This window comes from Aotus nancymaae, unplaced genomic scaffold, assembly GCF_030222135.1.
Source record: "Aotus nancymaae isolate 86718 unplaced genomic scaffold, 86718_ANA_hifiasm-v0.15.2.pri h1tg000064l_1, whole genome shotgun sequence".
NCBI classification, from domain to species: domain Eukaryota; kingdom Metazoa; phylum Chordata; class Mammalia; order Primates; family Aotidae; genus Aotus; species Aotus nancymaae.
In genome coordinates this window covers 4,370,285-4,392,012 of record NW_026988479.1, presented here as the reverse complement: position 1 = coordinate 4,392,012, position 21,728 = coordinate 4,370,285, and the positions used below count along the sequence as shown (strand labels likewise).

The 21,728-nt window shown below is 38.9% G+C and overlaps 1 protein-coding gene across 1 annotated transcript; it reads right to left on the bottom strand.

Moving 5' to 3' along the window:
• Positions 1-1,683: 1,683 nt before the first annotated feature.
• ISOC1 (isochorismatase domain containing 1) lies at positions 1,684-21,356 on the bottom strand. Its single transcript, XM_012447953.2, has 5 exons — positions 21,048-21,356; positions 11,039-11,158; positions 10,729-10,932; positions 9,047-9,163; positions 1,684-2,826 (listed from the first exon to the last, which is right to left on the bottom strand). The coding sequence occupies exons 1-5, from the start codon at positions 21,354-21,356 to the stop codon at positions 2,680-2,682; spliced, it is 897 nt and encodes a 298-aa protein (XP_012303376.1). The 3' UTR covers positions 1,684-2,679.
• Positions 21,357-21,728: the final 372 nt, after the last annotated feature.

Here is a 21,728-nt window from a genome sequence, read left to right as displayed (position 1 = left end):
ATTCAACACACTGCACTACTCTTGCTTATGTAGTCAAGTTCTCTATTTACATCAGTTGAAAGAATTTCATTATCCTACAAAGTTACAGATGCTTCCAATTTGAAGGCCTAATGTATTAAAATCAGTTCGGTTTTCTTGTAATAATAAAGCCTTGTCAGTGACCTGCTTGGCATGATGTACAAAAAAAGAGAGAAGGCAGAATTCACAATTATATTATTCTGAACTTTAGTATTATATTGACATTCCTAGACCTTTGCTATAATTTAATTCAGTTCACATTTACTGAGAATTGTATCTGATTTGTGCCACATCGTAAGTTTCCTGGGGGAATCTTTTTATCCTCAGCACAAAGCAAAATGTTTCAAACTTAGTGGGTTTTCAAAATGTTTCCAGAATGACTATATATAATGCACAATCTCTGCTTTCAGAAAGCTTATATCATAGGGGAAAAGATGGAAATATGACAAATGACAAAATGAAATAAAATACTAAATCCCATGGTGGTGCCTGCGTTACACAGAGTGGCAACCAAAAATGTTAATGTTGTAATCCCTGGAACCTGTGAATATTTTGTTACACAGCAAAAGAAAACCTAGGTTGCAGATGGAATAAGGTTCTGATCACCTGACCTTAAATCACGAGCTCTTAAGTCAGAATGCGGAAGACAGAAGAGTAAGTCAGACAGATGTGACATAAGAAGAACCAGAAACACCTTTGTTGCCTTAGAAGAGGTAGAAATGTGACCACAAAAGCCAAAAAAAATGTGGGTGAATGCTAGAAGCATAGAGCAGCAAGGAAACAACTTCTTCCCTACAGCCTCCAGAAAAGAACACAGCCCTACTGATATCTTGATCTTAGCCCAGTAACTCATTTCAGAATTCTAACTTACAGAACTGCAAGAATACACTTGTGTTGTTTTACAACACTGTTTGTGGTATAATAGTTTGTTATGGAAGCCAGAGGAAACTAATCTGAGGTCACAGAATTGGTTTCACTTGTGAAAAGGCTTCTCTGTGCTGGTATTTCACTGAGCCCTGAAAGCTTTGGGTGCAGTGGTGGAAAACAGTTGTTTGTGAGTTAAATTCTTGCTATTTCAAATATAGTCCTTTCTGAACAGCACTGGTGGAAACTGCTCACTTTTTTGAAATGCAAGATGTCACCTCCGGCTGCACAGCAGACCTACTGAGTGAGCATCAGCATTTTAACAAGATCCTCAAATAATTTGCATTCATATTAACGTTTGATAAGCACTAGGTTAAATTTTAAAAAAACTATATTTAAAGGTAAGAAATATTTGATTCTTCTTTTTTGACACACAAATGGTTGGAAAAAAAATATTTAAACACACCAGGTTGCTATTTGTTACCACTGACAATAGGAAAAATAAAAATATCTGCTCTTAAAGAATGAAGAAGGCCTTTCACCCTTCAGTAAAATTCATCTGCCCCTACCTACAAAGGATTTTCCTTCTTCGAAAACTCCCATGAGTTGAAAGATAATAAATGTCAAGATTTTATTACCTTAAATAAATATTAGAATCCCTGGAAGAATACTCATAGAGCCATCTTGTGGAGGACAAAATAATTTCAATCACAATACATTTTCTTTAATTACTTTAATATAAAAGACAGCAATGTTCTACATTTCACATATTTGAAAAACATTTCAAAACCTTCTAATAAGTATTTAATGAAAATAAATTTATTGAAGAGTAATAATGACCACAAAATTAATATTACTAAATCATTACTGATACGTTTTGCATTATAGTATTTGGAGAGTAGGTGGAGAAAATATAGAACACAACATGAACATTTTAAAATGATATTCTACCCAGGCTTTATCTTTTTGCTAAATCTTGTAGATATTAGAAGATGTATTCAAGATGGTTGTGAAGATATTCAGCTAAAGTCATACTTCAAAGATGTTAAAACAGCCCTTCACCAACTATGTAATATTTCAAACCCTTCAATCCCATCTGTTTTCAAAATTAAAATAAACAATAATCCAAGGAGCTTTTCTTAGTAAAAGATACAGTTAAAAGAGAGAACATTAACGGAGAATTAGTAACAGTGACCAAAATAAAAAATCAGTATAATCAAGAAAGATATGTAATTATTCAACATTATTTGGTATGGATAGATCAATGCAACTCACTCAGTAAGTGGAAAACACTGTGAGGGGAGTGGGTAACATGATCCAGAGTCCTGTGTGTAAAATCCTATACAGTAATCTTATTCCAATCAATCTGTAAAGTAAAAGCACTACATCCACATTAACATTATAACATCTTACAGTAATATAAAAGTCAAATCATTATTGGTACTTCGTTTTCTTTAAAGTGCACAATTTAAGAAAACTTCACAAGAGTGTGCACTTTGGAAAGATACGATCGGAGTACACAGTATAGACAAAACAGGCACCTTCACTGTAATTGTTTTAATAAATAAAAGCACATAAACAAAACAGGAAGGTAAGCAGCACCTGAAGCCTTTGACATTTGTAACTAAATGCTGGTACCCAAATGGTCTAGCTGGTTAAGTTTCACTAAGAGGCGCAAAAAGGAGCCGTTTTTGACTTAACATTTTAATTCTAGTAGAGATAAGAGCTTGTGTGGGCTTACAGTCCTTCCCCTGACTGTCTTTCACCAGTGTGTTGAATACCAGTCCGTCAAATGTCCTATACTTTGGAAAGTAGACCCGACTCTGGAGCACTCGCCTTAATTAGATTCTGAATTTCCTTGAATTTTGGATGGTCCTTATCAGCTACCAGCTGAAGCAGAACAGCCTCACTTGTGGTCACTATGATCCCGGTTCGAGCGAGACGCTTTAACAAAAAGATAAAGGCAAATCAAGAAATAAGCATGAGAATGAACACTATTTTAAAAGAGTAAGACTATTCTGGGATACAATCATTAGTGTCCTCTACTGAAACCATGGTTCCCAGCCATACCATCAAATTCAATGATGGGGATGGATTTTAAGACCAGCCATACCACAAAATCAGTATTATTCTTAATATAAGTAAAGTGGACTAGGAACAAGTAAAAGTGAACAGGTAGCCAATTTTATGCCATATATGTGCCCAAAACAGGGCACTAATGACTATAAAACATGAGATGACAGAGAGAAAAGGAATGGTTGGAAACTATATGCCCATCATTAAACATTTGGACATTTAATTGCTACTATTTCCTAAATGCTCCTGGCAGGTTTGTGCTTCATCTCTTACTCATTCATTGACTCAAATGAGGGCTGTTTGTGACTGCTTTTTATTATTATTATTCTTTAAGATCTGGGATACAGGTGCAGAATATGCAGGTTTGTTACCTAGGTATACACGTGCCATGATGGTTTGCTGCATCCATCACCCTGTCATCTACATTAGGTATTTCTCCTAATGCTATCCCTCCCCTAGCCCCACACCCCGACAAGCCCTGTTGTGTGATGTTTCCCTCCTTGTGTCCATGTGTTCTCCTTGCTCATCTCCCACTTATTAATGAGAACACACAGTGTTTGGTTTTCTGTTCCTGTGTTAAGTTTGCTGAGAATGATGCTTTCCAGCTTCATCCATATCCCTGCAAAGAACATGAACTCATTCTTTTTAATGGCTGCATAGTATTCCAAGGTGTGTATGTGCCATATTTTCCTTATCCAGTCTATCATTGATGGGCATTTGGGTTGGTTCCAAGTCTTTGCTGTTGCGAATAGTGCTGCAATAAATAAACATGTGACTTCTAAATTTATTAAACTTTTATTTCTAGTTCTACTATTGAGATTTTTTAAAAGGTGCCTCTGTCCACATTTCCCCCTCTGCAGTTTAACTGAGATCATGATGCATAATAATACTTATGCCTGGTATTCGTGATAATCTGTAGCTATTTATGTTTTAAAAATGGAGGGGGATGTAATATTTCTAAAGTTCCATTAGCTGTGCTATTGATACAATTATAGCTGTCTAGAACATTTCATTAGTAATTAATTATCCAATTTCATATAAATTGTTTAATTGGATTAAAAGTACTATAAGAATTAAAATGATGGTTCTTAATTTCTTTTTACTTCACCAAAGCATCTGACCTAAGCATGTGAGTACTTTCTATAATTAAGAGTTCCTTTATCTAGAAATTATGGGCGGCAAAAGAGCTCTCTCTGTGTGAAGTTTAAGCATGTACTCCCTGGATGATAAGGGAACCATCACTGCTACTGCCATCATAAACACTGCAGTATCACTAAACAAGAGTGCAAAATTCAAGGTTGTGAACAGTTTCATTGACTGGTCAAAGAATGTCCTTGCCAAATTGCCCCAGCGGAATCATAATACTAAGGACAGAAACTCAAGGAGGAAAAGATAGAGAAAAAGGACAAGAAAAAGGGAAGGAAGGGAAAGAAGAGAGCAAAGAACAAAAAGCCAGGGGGAAGGGTAGAGGGAGGAAAGGAGAAAAACAGAAGAATTCTATAGCACAGATTCATTCTCTGCATTCGTTATCAGAAAGGGGGAAAAACATGCAAACTGTTATCCAAAAAGCATACATGTAAAAAGCATGGAAGATGAAGTAGTTAGAAACAATTTCTAGGCAAGTCAGACGAAAAAACCCAGGAAGCACTTGCAGAGTATAAGTTAGTCTTCCTTCAATGGCTATATATCAGCCGACTGAACCTTTCCACTGGTAGCTCTTTATTTTTATCCCTAATGAGGTAGAATAGAGTATAAGCCATAACCTACTTGTCAGAAAGCAAGCTTGGACCTCAACGACCAGTACAGAAAAGGGCACAGAGCAGCTAGCCAGAACTCTGCAGTAATTAAAACAACAACAACAAACAGCAGGTATTTACAGGGGTTGGGGGCCTGGGGTAAGGCTGTTGGCTTAGACATATATGAGTTATTTCTGAGGATTTTTTCAAGACTGCTGGAAGCCCTAATTTCCTCCTCCTTGCTTTACAGTCAGCTGATTAATCACATCAAAAACATTCAAAAATATGAAAAGATTGTGTGCTTGCTTCAGACAGAAAGGCAGATAACAAACAGGACTAGCTACAGTCCAGTTGTGTGAAAACAGCACTGAATATCTAGTGATTCATATCCAGCTCTCCCCATCACCAGCTGCCTGCCCTGCCCAGCCCTGCCTTCCCTACTGCTCACTGTTGAATCAATTGACTTGCAATGATTCAGTCTGAATCAAGGACTAAATCGCAGGCTTTCAATGTCTGTGAGAGGGCTTTACACTGCATACTCCAATGTGCCAATAAAGGTTAATTCTCAATAATCTTCCTAGTTCTTTAGTGAGTCAGGAAGGAGAGAAATCCGTTCCCAAGCTAAGGAAGGAAGCTGGTGACCCTGGAAGAAGCCTGTCTACAATGTCCAGCCTTCCCTAATGCTCTGCTGACCTGAGCCTGGTCCATTACAAGCCTCAGTGATGCTGAGAGTCAGGTCACCATGGCAGGGGCAGAGTGGGAAGTAAACACAGAAACACATTTTGGGAAAGTGACACCTATACACTATTACTTTGCTTCAAGATTGAGATGTGGCCAATACTGACTAAGTTTAAAATAATCTAGCCAGGAACCTATGTTAGGGGAAGTTGTAGCTTAGCAAATGCAGTTTTTCAATCTGGCTCTTAGCTGTTCCCCAGTGCCTGCCCTTTCCCAACCAGAGAAGGTGCCTGAGCAGAGAGAGAACAGCAGCAGCTTTCCAGACCTACCTGGCAGGTTCCTGCCCACCAGCCTGACAATGCCGGTCCCAAGCCCACTTTCTCTCCTGGCTTAAAAAGGGGCAATTAAAACTCTAGCCATTTAATGCACACAGGTACATGTGCAGTAGACTTCTGAAGTTCTCCCCTTACACTTGCAAAACTAGTACAACTAGGCCAAAGGAAAAGAAAGGTTGCTCTGACCCACAAACCTAAAAAATGCACGTGCACTAAGTCATGAAAGCCGCAGAGAGGGGGAAAAAGACTAAACCCATTAGATTTCCAAGTAACACTAAAACTCCCCAGATGTACAAGGACATCAATTTCAAGAGAGAATTTTATTCTCTTATTCTTCATGCACTCTACAATTGTTAATTGAAAGAAGTAAGGTCTTTCAGATGACAAATACCCTGGAAAACATTTATTGAATAAAGCACATGCCACAGACCCTGGTACAGTGAAATTTCAATAATGCAAACTATGAATCTTATAATAATCTCAACAGGCAATATAGATAGTCTTGGGAATTATCTTAAATAGTTATGTTCTAAAGGAATAGAGAGGAAGAGGAAAGGACCGCAATGGTATTTTAACTTTCACAGTTATGGAAACAAAGAACCCTTAACATTCCCCCCACCTCCTCAAATTTAGGGACAACGTAAATGACCTCCATATCAAATCAAGACTAAGAGAAAAAATCGGTAATATGGCAGATCTTCCCTATCACCTCCTGACTTATCTATGATCGGTTTTCCCCTTTCAACCTCCACACTTTAACCCCAGGCAATGCTGGTGCTCCGGGCCCTTCCAAATCCACCCCAGACAACAGATTCTTTCTCTCCCTCCTCAGAACATTCCAGGACTAGTTCCTTCTGGGTCTAAAAGGTTATGTGCTTAGACATCTCTGGTGACTAACCTCACAAAGACAACAATCAGTAACAAAAAAAAGCAGCAGCTAACATCTGAGTATTTACTGTGTCATGCACTGTCCTAACTGCTATCAGTATATTATCTCATTCCATTCTCAAAAAAATCCTATGATCTTGTTGCTATTATCCTTTCCATTTCACCAATAAGAAATCCGAGGCATAGAGACTACACAACTTGTTCAAGGATACAAATTTATAAAACATCAGAACCTGCATTCAAACCCCCATTATCGCCACATCATGTGGATTCCTAATCCAAGAGATTACAGATTGCCTCTCAAAGAATGGTTCAGATGAGAATTACGTTTTCAATCTCTGTCTTGTGCAAAGACAGAACTGTCAATCAACATTTTACACGAGTTGCCATAACAAAGACATATCTAAGAAAATATTAATGTATGGGAAAAATCCTTGAAAAAAGTCTTTTTTTTACAAGCAAGGAAGTTTGTTTTGTGTTTTTTGTTTTTTACTTCCCAAGTTCTGGACTTTAGCATTACAAGAAAGGGTTATCCACAGTGGCTGAAAGAGCTGCTTGTTGAGGTGGTGAAGACCTGACAGCAAAGTGTTTAAACTCAGGTTACTAGGAAAACTTGAAAAGTAGAAGTTGATTAACTCATGACTATAAGAACTGATTAAAGGTCTGGCCAGGCATGGTGGTTCATGCCTGTAATCCCAGCAATTTGTGAGGCAGAGGTAGGGGGATCACCTGAGGTCAGGAGTTTGAGACCAAGCTGGCCAACATGGCAAAATCCCATCTCTGCTAAAAATATAAAAATTAGCATGGTGGTGGGCACCTGTAATTCCAGCTACTCAGAGGCTGAGGCAGAGAGAATTGCTTGAACCCAGAGGTGGAGGTTGCAGTGAGCCAAGATGGAACCACTGCACTCCTGGGTGACAGAGCAAGACTCCATCTCAAAAAAAAAAAAAAAAAAAAAAAAAAAAGCATATGACTAAAGATCTTTGCTGAGATTGAAAGAAGCAACACTTATAGTACTTAACTACCAAGGATTCTAATAGTCTAATGAATTTGAAAACAGCTAAACAAAATAAATAATTTCCATATAATTTCTATTTGTAATCTCAATATAGGATTCTGCTTCAGGAATAGTAATAAGGACCCTAATGCAACTGCTGTGGCCATCTACCCGCCTGCTCCCCACCACCCTGTGGTCCTGTACTCTTCTCCCTTCTTTCCTCTGACAAGCTCCTCCCCTTTCTCATTTGCTCTATCTTACCACCCTGGAGTACACACTAGGCTAAAGGCATGAGTTAGCATTCCTACTTGCCTACACAAAAAGGCAGTCCACAGGCCAGACTGTGCATGGAACACTGGAGGGTCTCAAAAAAACAAACCCCTGTATTTCCCATTCTCAATAAACAGTTAAAGAACTCAGCAATTAAATCCACATGCACATTGCTCTAAAATTATTACAAAATTAGAATTAAATATGAGAGAGAGAGATCAAACCACAATACGAAGTGAATGTTTCCCAAGATTATGTGGCAAGTCTTTTAAAAGTCTTGGAAAAGAAAATGCTTGACATACTACTGTTGGGCCATGCTGACAGAGAATTACACACTCCCAGATTCTATGGGACATGGTGACACTCTAATGACAGAGTGCCAGGAAGCACTGTATGTGAGTGGTGTCCACAATGATACACCTCCTAGTCCGAGAAATTCAAGTCTGAGGAAATCTAATAGTCAACTCTTAGTATCCATGAGGAATTGGTTCCTGGATGCCACCCGACCCCCTACCAAAATCCATGGATGCTCAAGTCCCTAATATAAAATAGCATAGTATTTGTATATAACCTATGCACATCCTGTATACATTATGTCTATATTACTTATAATACCCATACAATGTAAGTGCTATGTAAATAGATGTTACTCTGCACTACTATTCTATTTATTTTTATTGTTGTGATGTTAGTTTTTATTGTTTTTTATTTCTGATATTTTCTATCTGAGGTTGGCTGAATCCACGGACATGGAACCTGCGGATACAGAAGGCTCACCACATAATGTTAAACCAGGTTAGGCCCGCTCTGCTGTAGCTTTTGGCTAGATGAGTTAAACCCCACTGAGCTATTTTTAATTTGCAAACCTTTAAAAAGTTTAGGTTAGGCTTCTTGGAATATCTCCTAGTTCATGTATAAAACTAGGGCAAAAAAATGATGAAAGACGTAAAGGAGTTTGTGACAACGTAAGAAACTTAGATCTAAGGAGGAGATGAGACATAAAATGGGATATGGTGGTGAGGCCTTAAGGGTCAGTCAGTGCACAGTTGAAATCAAGCAGGCTGATGTTGCCAGACGAAACTCAAATTTAGGCGGTAAATCTTTTATTCCTGTTAAATATCCAGCATTCTTCTAATTTATTTGGAAAACCTGACAAACGATCTATTTCCAAGCAGGACAATTACCTCAAGGGCAAACATCCTGTCCATCATGCTTCTTGATGAGGTGGCATCAGCAACAATATGAACCTCAACTCCTCGGCCAACTAGCTCCAGGGCAGTTTGCTGGATGCACACATGAGTCTAGTAGGAAAGTAAAAAAACTCATATGTAATAACATGGCAAACTGAAAGCAGTTTACAAATGTACAACAACATGACAAAGTAGAAAGAGCACTATAAATCATCTAAGGACCTTGTTCTAAATCTAGTTTTGCTTCTAATTAACTACATAATCTGGAGCATAAAACAGTATCTCTGGCTTTGGCTTATTCATTTGTAAAATCAGGAACCGAATTAGACTAATGTTTCTGATACTAAGAACCTTAAACATATTCTTAGAGTTCTGCAAGAATTTGTTAAAGATTTTGCTCCACGTGATCTGGATGACCTTCACATAGCTGATTATTAGCACTCAGTTTTGGTACCACTTTTGAGTTTATTTCTTCATTCACCCTAAGTACCCAATATGAAGAATGAATCTGCAGTCTTGGAGACTGAGAAGTTAGTGGGAAAACTGAGTCATTACAAGGCACTCTGTAGTAAAGGTAGGCCAAGTTAAAAATAACTCATGCAGGCAAAAAAATACCCAGTTCATATCATCAGCAAATGTATTATACAGATTCCATCTCTGTAAGTACTAACTTGTGACAATTCATTAACAGATACTATAGAGTGAAAACAGGTTTCAACAATAACTGAATCATATATTACAACTAATGAAAGTACATTTCAATGATGCCACAATGTCAACTTTATCTTCACATGACAACAGAGTCATGGAGAATTATCAAATGACACCTCATTAAAATTAGCATTTGAAGGACTACTCAAAGATAATTGTGATTGAGCATAAGGTCTAATGATGATGAATAAGCAAAAAAAAAGGGCAGCTAGCAACACCACTTGGTACAACATATTTATATAAAATAGGCTTCTTCTCTACTGTCTCAAAATTCAGAAATATTGAACATACATCTAAACCTGAGGAAACAGCTTTCTACTATTAAAACCTACTACTATGAAACTTACCTTCAAATTGTCTTAATCACATTAAATTAATATTTTTATTTCATTGTTTTTAGTGTTATTTTCATAATTTTTAAAATTTTAGTTTAATAGTTGTTTAAAAGCTAGGAATAAATCAATTGAAATCAGCAACAGGAATTCATTTGTATTTTTCCCCTGTAAAAAGATACATACATAATTTGAAAGACAATGAACAACATAACCTCCAAGGTATTTTCTAGCACGAAACTATGACCTAACTGAAATCCTATAAGACATAAATTAAAATAATGCCTTTGGTGAAAATGTGTTCCAAACGTAGTAGTTAAAAAAGTACAGGACCAAGAATCAACCAGCCTATATACATTCAACTCAGTTATACAACATCTCAGTATTTTAGTTTCCTCTTCAATATGGGGAGACTATTGAGTATTTAGCTCTTACGTGGCTATGAGCGACTTAATAAATAAACAGCTGTAATATGTTCAGATCAGTGCCATGCAAAGAGTGAACATAATACATGGTGGCTGTTTGTCCTCATTATTATTGTCTACATGGCATACAATATACGATATTACATTTCATAAATATTGAGTTTTCTATAAACAATACCGTGCCTAAAACACAGTAACAGGTACTTACTTCTACTCCAAATAATACAACACTCCTGACTCCGGGAATCTCTGCTAATGCCGCTTCTACTTCTGGTAATACCATTGAAAATTTGGTCTTTGGAAGTACCAGTTTTACACCTGTTAAATCAATTTCTTGAACAGTGCTCCCAAGACCTTTAGGGTACTGTTCTGTTACAATAACTGGAATTCCTAAAATCCGGGCCCCTTGCAACTGAAAAAAATAACCAAACACAAAAACAATTAGCTATATACATATGTGTGCATATGAGTGTATATCATGATTCAGCCAATAAGAACAAATAAATAAACAAGCATACCAATCTTTGTCCCACACTAATAATGTCCCCAAAATACTTGATGGCTGGTCTGAACCTTTCTTGCATATCACAGCAGAAAAACACAGTGCTTGAAGGTGTAAGATTTCCCAGGGTAGTGAGCTGAGGAAAAAAGAAAAAGAATGATTTAGCACTTGTTATACAATGACATTTATTTTCAGTGGAGGTCAATAAAGGAAGAAAAATGGTCCTATTGTTTGACCCAGTAAGTCAATTTCTACAGCTATTATCCAAAAAAAGTATCTGAATTACAGAAAAAAAAATACCCAAAAAGATGTTCTCTGAATTGCTTTTAATAGTGGAAATTAGAAATGAACCAGGGACCAACAATACAGAAATGGTATAACATATTTTAACACATGCATGTGACAAAACATTTTTTACCCAATTAAAAGACATATGTATATATGTTTTTAAAGAATTCATACCATCCAAGGAAAAAGACGCATAATGTTAATTTTTAAAAAGTGCAGTTCAATAGTATTTTAATAATGTAAAAATATGAGTAAAAGTAGAAGTATAGTACATTACAATATTAATAAGTGCTTATATAATTAGGGATGTTGGTAATTTCTTTTTTTTTTAACCTTTCCTATATTTTTCAAATGTTATTTAAACACATTTCCTGAATGTTATGTAAAAACATTTCTTCAAAATCAGAAAAAGTGTTACAATAGAAAAAAATCTGATGATGGTGCTGCTTATAAGCATAAAAAGTAAAACTTAAAATATCCATGTCAGGAATATAAAAATTAAAACAAAACAAAAAACAGATAGAAGCAAATCCAGAATTACTGCTGTCACTGATATAGAAATATGAAAATGCTATTCTCAAGAATAACTTTTAGAGTCCAAACAAAATGCAAGGAAATGATATCAAGCACATCATTGCTGTTAAATGAACTGTCCTTTACTTCACAAGGAAGAGACCTATATTTGACATCTCCATTCTTAAACTATAGTTACCGCAATAAGGAAAGTTAATGTATTAAGATGGAGAGTGGGTATTAGATTACCAAGCCTCATATTAATTGCTGCAGTTGGTCTGTAACAATTTAGGCCCAATATGGATCCACCAAAAAGCAAAAATCACCATTCAATATAAGAATTTACTCTCACTGGATTCTGAAAAGTCTGAGGTGCTTTTCTTTCTTTTCCAAGTTGCAGGAAGTTCTGTAAAGAATGTGTTCTGGTCCTGAATGAACCATTATCAATACCCTTACCAGCCTCTCCTTAAATCATCCCTCTAATTATCCTATTTTGCTACCCCTGAAACCACCTACAGATAACAATTATTAATAATATTCTAGAGGAGTCTGTGTCCGGATTACATGGTTTGTCTTCACCACCAGCACAGCCTTGGACTCTCCTTAGTATCTCTGCAGGTGGTTGACTCTTCGGAAACAATTACTACATGAATTAAAATAACCATTAAGAAATCTTTAATCCTTAATGATGTAACTGTTCTAATTGGTTTGAATTTTGTTTTACCTATGTCCTGGTCTGAGGTACCCTGGCACTTTAATCTCCCTCTGGTACTGACTCTATAGATGTTTATTAATTAGCCCTGCATAATCCAATACCAAATTCATGTTAGAATGTGAGAGCCATCTGTAATTCTTACCCCATATATAGGGTTTTCCTACTTTTCCAATAAAGTGTGATTAAAATAAATACTCAAGCATATTATACAGTCTAGCTTTGGCTATTTCCCTGCTTAATTTTTTAATGCAAGTATTAACACTTAAGCATATTACATAGTCTAGCTTTGGCTGTTTCCTCGCTTAATTTTTAATGCAAGTATTATGCCTCCACTTTGGTCATTTTCAAAAGTAATGACTAGGATCTTATACATAAATGCATTGCTGGGAAGGCTAATTTTTGTGCACTTAGGATACTAATCACTAAATTCTCTGTAAACATTAAATATTGACTCAAAAGGCTCAATATCTACATTTTTATAAATTTGAATCATGGACTCCTAGGCATTCACAATGTGTTCAGGGCACACTACATAAAGCAGTTTGCCTGCAGCAGGCCTACTGAAATAACCACAATGCAACTAAGCCAATCTCCACAACAGGTGAGAACCAGCCAAAAAGAAAAAAGTATGATAAATAAAATTCCCGGGCAGTTGCCTAAGTATGGTGGAGGCCATTTACTAACATGCTTAGAGCTCACACTTGCTTAGAATTCCAGCTCTCAGATCCTATCTTATACTGTATTGACTAACTCTGTATACATTCCTAAAAAGTTTGGTTGGTATGGTTTCTAAATTCACAGAAGGTTATAAACAGCAAATCAGAAAGGAAACTGCTGGAGGCAGGCAAACTGACAGCAGCAAGAAATAATAGCTGACAGAGAAAAGATTCCAAATATGATAAAAACAGATCAAAAGTCAAACAGTGCTACAGTCTAGGCCTCCAGTGGAGGAGTAAAAAGCTGTTCTAACTTATAAGTTAGGAAAATATCATTCCAGCACACTCATTAAGAAACTGTTAAATTATATATTTCAGAAGGACTACAATATAAAATGGCCAAGATATTTTTAAGTTGAGGTATTTAAAGGAGTAAATCCTTATCTACCCAGGAACCCTAAATATCCAGAGTTGTGGTCTCCAGTTCTTGCTACGTGGTGTTTCCCTGCCCTTCATTTTAGCCATGAGTTCTGGACAGGGGACCGCATCAGATGTGTCACACTCGACACAAATTGAGGAGGTCAAAAACATAGCCCTAAAATCCTCACCACTGCAAAACCTTTCTAGTATAGGAACTTACCATCCACAAACTTTCAGTAAACAAAGAATACAGTGGCAAGGCATGATTTTAAAGCAGAGTACAGGTTACAATTTACTGAATAAAAAATATTCCTACCTTTCATAGACATTCTCCATATCCTCTTGAATAGGATGTGGAGAGTATCTATGTAAGATGTTTAACTTCTTACATCCTCTTGAACGTGGCTGCACTTAGTACTTTGCTTCTTAAGAGTAGAGTATAGAGGGGAGGAGTAACTTTACAATGGAGAGATGTGACGACTATGTCTCAGCCAGGTGATCAAGATTAATGTAATTAATGACATCATGTTAATAACATGTACACTTGATATGAGAATGACCCTCATGACCTTCCTCTTGAAATTTCACAACCCCAGTCCATCAATGAAAAAAACATCAAATGAATCAAAATTGAGGGACATTCTACCAAAATATCTGACCAGTGTGCCTCAAAACTGTCAAGGTCATTGAAAGCAAAGTCTGAGAAAAGGTCACAGACTAGAGGAGCCAAAGGAGACATCACGACTAAACGTAATTAGTATTCTAGTTTGGATTCTGGAACGGAAAAAGGACATTAGGGAAAAGCTAGTGAAATCTGAATAAAGTGTGGTTAACAGTAACGTACCAATGTTGGTTCTTTGGTTGTGACAAATGTACTGCAGGAATATCAAATGTTAATGTTAGGGAATCTGGCTGGGCATGGTGGCTCACGTCAGTAATCCCAGCACTTCGGGAGGCCAAGGTGGGAGGATCACGTAAGCCTAGGATTGCAAGAGCAGCCTAGGCAACACAGTTAAACCTTGTCTCTACAAAACATGTGTTTTTTTGAGACAGAATCTCACTCTGTCACCCAGGCTGGAGTACAGTGGCACCATCTTAGCTCACTGCAACCTCCTCCTCCCAGTACAAGCAATTCTCATGCCTCAGCCTCCCAAGTAGCCAGGATTACAGGCGTGCACAACTGCACCAGCTAATTTTTGTATTGTTAGCAGAAACGGGTTTCATGATGTTGCCCAGGCTGGTCTTGAACTCCTGGGCTCAAGTGATCTGACTATCTTGGCTTCCTAAAGTGCTGGGATTATAGGTGTGAACCTCCACACCCAACCTACAAAATAAATTTTTTTAAATTAGCTAAACTTGGTTGCCTAGCTCCCCAGGAGGCTGAGGTTGGAAGATCCTCTGTGAATGGTAGGTCAAGGCTGCAGTGAGCCAAAACTGCACCACTGCACTCCAGCCTGGGCAACACAGCAAGACCCTGTCTCACAAACAAACAAAAAAACAACAGGGAATCTGGGTACAGGAATATAGAAACTCTCTGTACTATCTTTGCAACTTTATTATAAATCTAAAGCTATTCTAAAATAAAAAGTTAATTTTTTTAAATGGCTTCCCTATGCTATGGTAGTTGGGGGAAAAGATGCTACTTTATGAATAACCTCTATACCTTACAAACCAGAAAGGAAGTTTTGAGGCTACCAAAAACAAACTGAAAAACTCTGCCCATCCAATCCTCCCAAATCCCCGCCCCAAATCCACATGAATTCCAACAGGCTGTTAAAAACATACAACTCTCTACATTTCAGAAATTTCTTACTTTGACTCATAAAGTTCTCTTAAACCAAAATCTTTAAGATAACTAAAAATATTGCCAATAGCCAAACATTTACATGTTACAACTGTAAGACAGCAGTCCTGTCTCAGCAAATTAAAAGTTGACTGGACTGAATATCACCAGGAGTAAAAGCACAGCAATTACAGATCTATGCATATTTAAGGACTATGAAGAAATCACATATAAATATATGTATATTCACACCTTCATATATCTATATACCTACACGTAGTCCTACACACACATTTGCACATGATACATATACAAATATATATATTTAAATATAAAAAGTTGATCACAGCCAATGGCTTCCTCAAGCAAGAGTTTAAGAGATCAAATTCAAGTATAAATATTTTGTCCACTTTCTTAAGAATTGTCATAGCTAGGATTTGACCTTAGATTTCACACTCAAAAGACTCTTCGCATCACCCAGCCCCACAGTAAATTACTATAGGGATTTCAAATAATTAAAATTTGGAAGTGTCAATGTGTTACTTAAAATAATTGGTAGTCAGTTAGAGTCACAAAATAGGCATGATCTGCTTGGGAGAGAGTATGGAAGGGGACCTGGGGGATCATTATTTCAGTCCCAAGTGTTTCCAAGGAAATCCAATGACCACAGCTATAGTAAGGCCCAGCTCCAATGTCAACTCAGTTACAACAGAGGTCTGTGATGTGACTCCCCCAGGTTACAAAGATTCCCTTTACAGCACAAGCCTCAGTAGGCATTAGAATCTGAGTCCAAATCTCAATTTCACTAATTTGAATTACATGAACTTAGGTACATATCTCTAAATACAATTTCCTCATCTATTACACAGCAAGAAAAATAGTACCTACATCACAGGGCTATTTCAAGTATTAAATGGGCTTCATGTAATCAATCAATAAATGTATTAGGCTATTATAATGTCCCTCATATATGAAACACTACACTCTAAAACTCAGCATATGTTAAAAAACTTATTCTCTAATGAGGTTAAATATTTACAATTAAGATCCCTTTAGAAATCTACAAATACATATGTAGGAATACAAACACTGCATAACTTGTTATGTTAACATAATATGCAGAAGGAAAGTGAATCACAAATTAATTCATGAAGTAGATTTCTAGATGTTACCAAGACCTCACCAAATCACTAAGATGAGATTTGTTCGTGGAAAAACAGATCTGGGACTTATTAATTTAGGCTGAATATAATACTAATTGGTTCTTATTTTTACAACATACGCATCTATTGTGAGCATTGATGTCACTGGCCTAAGGTTACAACCCTATCTTACCAGTTAAGGTATGAGTTTTCTAAATTCCCAAGGGAGGCCAGCTGTCTCCACCCACCCCAGAGCTGACGACTGAATGATTTCTTAAGACTGTGCCTCAGATTGGGGTGCAGGTGAAGCTAGACAAGCCCAGGACCACAGTGATGTTTGAATCTACGTTAGGATTCCCTTGGTTAACTAAACTCAGAAAAAAAAAATTGAAATGCAGATCATAGCTCCTACCCTCAAACACAGTTTATTTATAGGTAGCTCTAACATATTCACGAGGAGCAAAAAAGTATACAATGCTTTAAGTATTATTCTGAATGTTAATTTTTTTTAAAGTGACACATATCTGACCAATGGAGTGGCGACAATTCAACAACCTCAGGATCCAGCTGTCTCCTCTCTGAGCATTAGCTCATCTACTCGCTCTTCTTGTCATGCTCCTAAGGCAAAGATCCTGTAATCAAAAACCACTACCTTCAAACTACTAAGCCAAAGGCGGACCAAGTTCCTTTCCCCCTGCCTTCCCTCCCTTCCCACCATGAACTTGTTAGTCTCTTCTAGCTATAAAATGTTCATGCCCCTGTTTAAAATAATTATAATAATAATAAACTCCCAAGAAAATAAAAGCTGGAGCACAATGCCCTGCCAGTTAAACATCTTGGGAAAAGGTCAAAATAACCTTCCCAGAAAAGCCCTCATCTTCTGGCCAAAGCTGCCAAAGCCTTTCCTGCTATGTAGAGAAGTAAAATCCCCTCACTGGCATCCTTCTTACACCGTCCATTTCCTCCTCTCTTCTCCCTGGGCTCTGTCTTTCCTGGTCACAGGCTGGAAAATGGACTGGTGGTGGCATGATCCTACATTTACATAAATTCCCACAGTTAAATGTTTCCTTTAGTTAAACTTTAGAAAATACCTCTTGAAAAATTAAAACTCGTAAGTCACAAAAACGACCTAAATTCCCACTATCTAATCCTCTCATTTACATTCTTTCCCGTGTCTCAAAATTCATCAGATTTCAAGCATTTGACAAAGCTGCAGACATACAAACCAAGCACAAAACATGACTATGCCTTTAGCTACCTGAGCTATCAGCAGACATTGTCATTTTGAAAGAATATTTAAGAAAAAAGTCACCAAAAAACTTACCAAAGCCTAATACTGGCAATGGGGATCTTAAGGATCAGTTCTCATTAAAACCACTAACAAGCACGGGTGCAGTGTGGCAAAAGCAGCCACTGTGTTTGACAAGGTCATCAGCCACAGCAGTCAGAACAATCATGAAGGAAACTCATACCATGGTGCAAAGGAAGAATACATTCTAAACTAACAGTATGTGAGCCAGGGCCACAGAGGGTCCAGGGCCCAAGTGTGGAGAAATAATAAATCGCTATTTATGCAACAGACTACATGTGGCCAAACTTGTGCTCTTTGTCCTTGACTCAAGGAAGGAGCCTACCGTGCCCAGTAACATGGACACACCGGTGGGCCACCTTGAGACTTCCTAAGTGACATTTATTCCAAAGAACAAGGAGCAGCACCAAGACAAATGAACAAACAAGAGCTGAAGTTTGTGGCTTGTTTTCCAGACTGCTCAATTCTCATTAAGCATGCAAGCAGGAGTGCTGTGGTCAGCTGCAAGTGATGCTCTGCATATGCCTGGCTAGCTCCTCCACAGGAGAAGCCTTATATGCAGAGCCTTGCCTTATAACCTGAAGCAAGTTCCTCACCTCTACCTCCTCATGTTTTTCTGCACTTGCTCAAAGTGAAAGTTCACTTACTAGGTAAGGAACAAGAAGTGAATCCAAGTTTGCATTCACTGTGCCAAGCACTTAAAGCTGCCACTCACATGTTTGCGCAATGAACTTATGGTCTCTTAGGGCTGTAAAACATCCAAGTCTGTATGATTATACTGTTAGGTTCCAAAGAATATAGTACAGTAGTCATGAGAAATATCATTACTTTCTCTTCTGAGATTATATACATATGCATACGTATTGTGTGTGTGTGTGTGTGTATATATATATATTTATATCTTCTCATACAGATATAAATAGGTATCAGAAGGTATATATGGTATATATGTGTATCTATGTATATATCCTTTTCCTTTATCTACCTCTAAGCTAGGAGAGGCATCTGGCTGAAGATTTCAAAGTATTATAACTATTGAAATGAGATAATAGAAAAGAAAAAATATTTTAAAGAGTTAAAAATATAAACTTATATAAGTGCAAAAATGTAACTGATGCTTAACAATTATTGGACTAGTTGGCAGAAAAAAATTTCTTTTAAAGATGGAATAGAGTAATGCTATTGTTATTTTAAACATCACAGAAAAATGAACTATACATAATCTCCTATACCAAGCAAAACATTTCAAAAGCCACAGGTGATCAGAATTATATAACACCTTTTGAGAACGTACAAGCATTTTCAGGTACGTTTCATTAATTTCTAGAATGTTTAATTTAAGAGTTGTCAGACCAAGGCCCTGAAATTTTCAAATATAAAAATCCTGCCTTGGAGGGGGTACTCTTACAGACCTGGGGGCTAGTTTAGAATAGCATTATTTTAGACAAGAGCCCTGCCTCCCTCCCTGCCATAACAGGAGATGCTTCATAAAGAAGTCCGCATCCTAAGTATAGCGCCAAACCTCTGCAGCTAGTATTTGGATTCTAGCCTTTATAAATGGACTTGTCAAAGGTGCATCAACATCTGGGTATTCTGGCAGCAGTAACCTAAATGGACTGACAAAGGTGATTGCAGAGACGTGTCAGACACGAAAACGCCTGTAGACATAAAAATGGGAGTCTTAACCACCTAAGAACTACAATTCTCTATCTGGGCAGCAGGTCAGATTCTGGGGTATTAGATCACTGCACTCAGTTCCAGGTTCTCCAGTGGTAGGTAGTGCAGTCTCTCAGACTTTGTCCTCTGAATGCAGGGACACTACTGAAGCTAAAGTACCTGCTTTGGACACTTCCGGCACGGGTGTTGGGGTGATAGGAAACACCATCAATTCAGCTGCCGACTACAGCTAAAAAAAAACTAGGGAATAATCCTCAGAAAATGGCATTGTTAATGAGTACAAAAAACAGATAATAGGAATAAGCTCTAGTGTTCAGTAGCACAATAGGGTAACTATAGTTAATAATTTATTGTATATTTCAAAATAACTACAAAAGTGAATTTGGAACAAAGAAATAAATGATAAATGTTTGAGGTGATCGATATTCCAATTACCCTGATTTAATCATTACATTGTATGCTTGAATCAAAATATCACGTCTCCTATAAATATGTACAACTTGTGTGTCCATAAAAACTAAAAACAAAAAAAGAAAGAAAATGACACTTAAATAATAAAATATTTTATCCCTGAATCCCACATTTCAGTTTGGTCTTCTGAAAAAATGACTTATCATTTTCTCAGCTAAAGAAACAATATTGACAGTGTACTACCTAAATTACAGCTTATGTTCTTTCCTTTCCAAAATATAAATTCACCAGTGAAAGTCTTGATCCTAAAGAGGGCGGGAGATCAACCCGCCTAGCATGAGAGCACGGCTTAAAATAAACAAATGCTGTTAAGTAATCCTCAGGTAGAACAACTTTCTCAGCCAGCAGGACCAGGAACTTAAGGTCTAGCTTAAGTTGGGTATTTAAGAAGGAATTACAATCCTGGAGTCAAGTGACTTTTTCAATGTAGGCAACAAGATGTAATCAAATCAGTAGACACTTTACTAGGAGGAGGCTAAGCAAATGGTTATTTCACTTAAGATTAGGGAACTCTTAAGCCCAAGGACTGAAGAAGCTGGGAAGAGGAGGGAAAAAGGGTTTGACTCCCAAAGTTTGCGTTTCCGCAAGTGGTTAACACAACTCTGGGAACAAACCCTAAGACCAATACTTCCCACAATCTCATTTCCCTCATTCCGCATCACCCATCGCCCCGAAATAAAAACAGCTACTACAGCACAGCCCTTTGGTTACGCAGGAGATGGGGACCTGCTCCTGGCATACAAAGCGGATGCGGACGACCGAGGACAACACACGTGGGGGCGTTCGCGGGCGCCGAAACCCAGCTGCGAGGCCCACGCCCCCGCCGGGGACAGCTGGTGACCATCACCTTTGGACAGGCGCATTCCCCAGCCAGCCCCGGGACTTGCGAAAGCAGCGCGGCCCTTCGGACTCAGGCAGTCGCGCAGGGCCCGGGGCCCGGGCGGCTCCGGGCACCTGAGGAGCGCGACGGAGGCGGGGACAGGGAAGGGGACAGGGAAGGGGACAGGGACGGCACGGGAACGACTCGGGGACCGGGAGGCGCGCGACCCACCTGGATCTGCAGCGGCACGAGGCGCACCTTGCAGCGCTCGCTCACCGCGAAGCCCTTGGGCAAGTCCACGTACTGGCCCCACTCCTCGGCGAAGAGCTGCACCACGAATTTGCGGTGCATGTCGATCTGGTCGCCGTACAGGCTGAGGAACTTCTGGATGAGCAGCTCGTAGCCCGCGCCGTGCGGCACCGACGAAGGTCGCGCGAAGACCGAGAAACAGAAGAGCACCGGGACTGTGCCCGACGGCGCCCCCGCGCCCACGCCGCCGCTGTTGGGGAGCGCAAGGACCGCTGGCTCCGCAGCCGCCATGTTCCCCCGAGCGTCTGCGAGCTCCGAGGCCGCCGAGGCGCACCCAGCCGGCCGCCGCGGCCCCGCCTCCCGGCGCCGCCAGCCCGCCCGCCTTCTCACGGAGGCAAAGGGGCGGGTCCTGACGGCCGCGGCTCGCGCGCTCTGCTCCCCGCCCCGAAGGGCGGGCCGCGGCGGAAGGTTGGGTGGTGGGGCCGGGGTGCGCGCGCCAGCCGGCCCAGTCCGCCCCCTCCAGCCTCCCCGGCCGCTGCGCCGCCGCAGCTTCCCGCACGCGCCCCTTCCACCGCCGCTCCGACTGCCGCAGAGCGCTTAGTGATCTCGCAGACCCGAGACCCTCCTGGGCTGCTCTGTTGTTCTTGCCCCGGTGCTGCAGCT

Excerpts from the sequence above, each read along its gene's own strand:
- ISOC1 (XM_012447953.2), bottom strand. The coding sequence starts at position 21,356 with ATGGCGGCTGCGGAGCCAGCGGTCCTTGCGCTCCCCAACAGCGGCGGC. Across the intron at positions 9,164-10,728 it reads TTGTATTATTTGGAGTAGAA|ACTCATGTGTGCATCCAGCA; the intron begins GTAAGTACCTGT and ends CTTTCCTACTAG. Across the intron at positions 2,827-9,046 it reads ACAGGATGTTTGCCCTTGAG|CGTCTCGCTCGAACCGGGAT; the intron begins GTAATTGTCCTG and ends TTTTTGTTAAAG.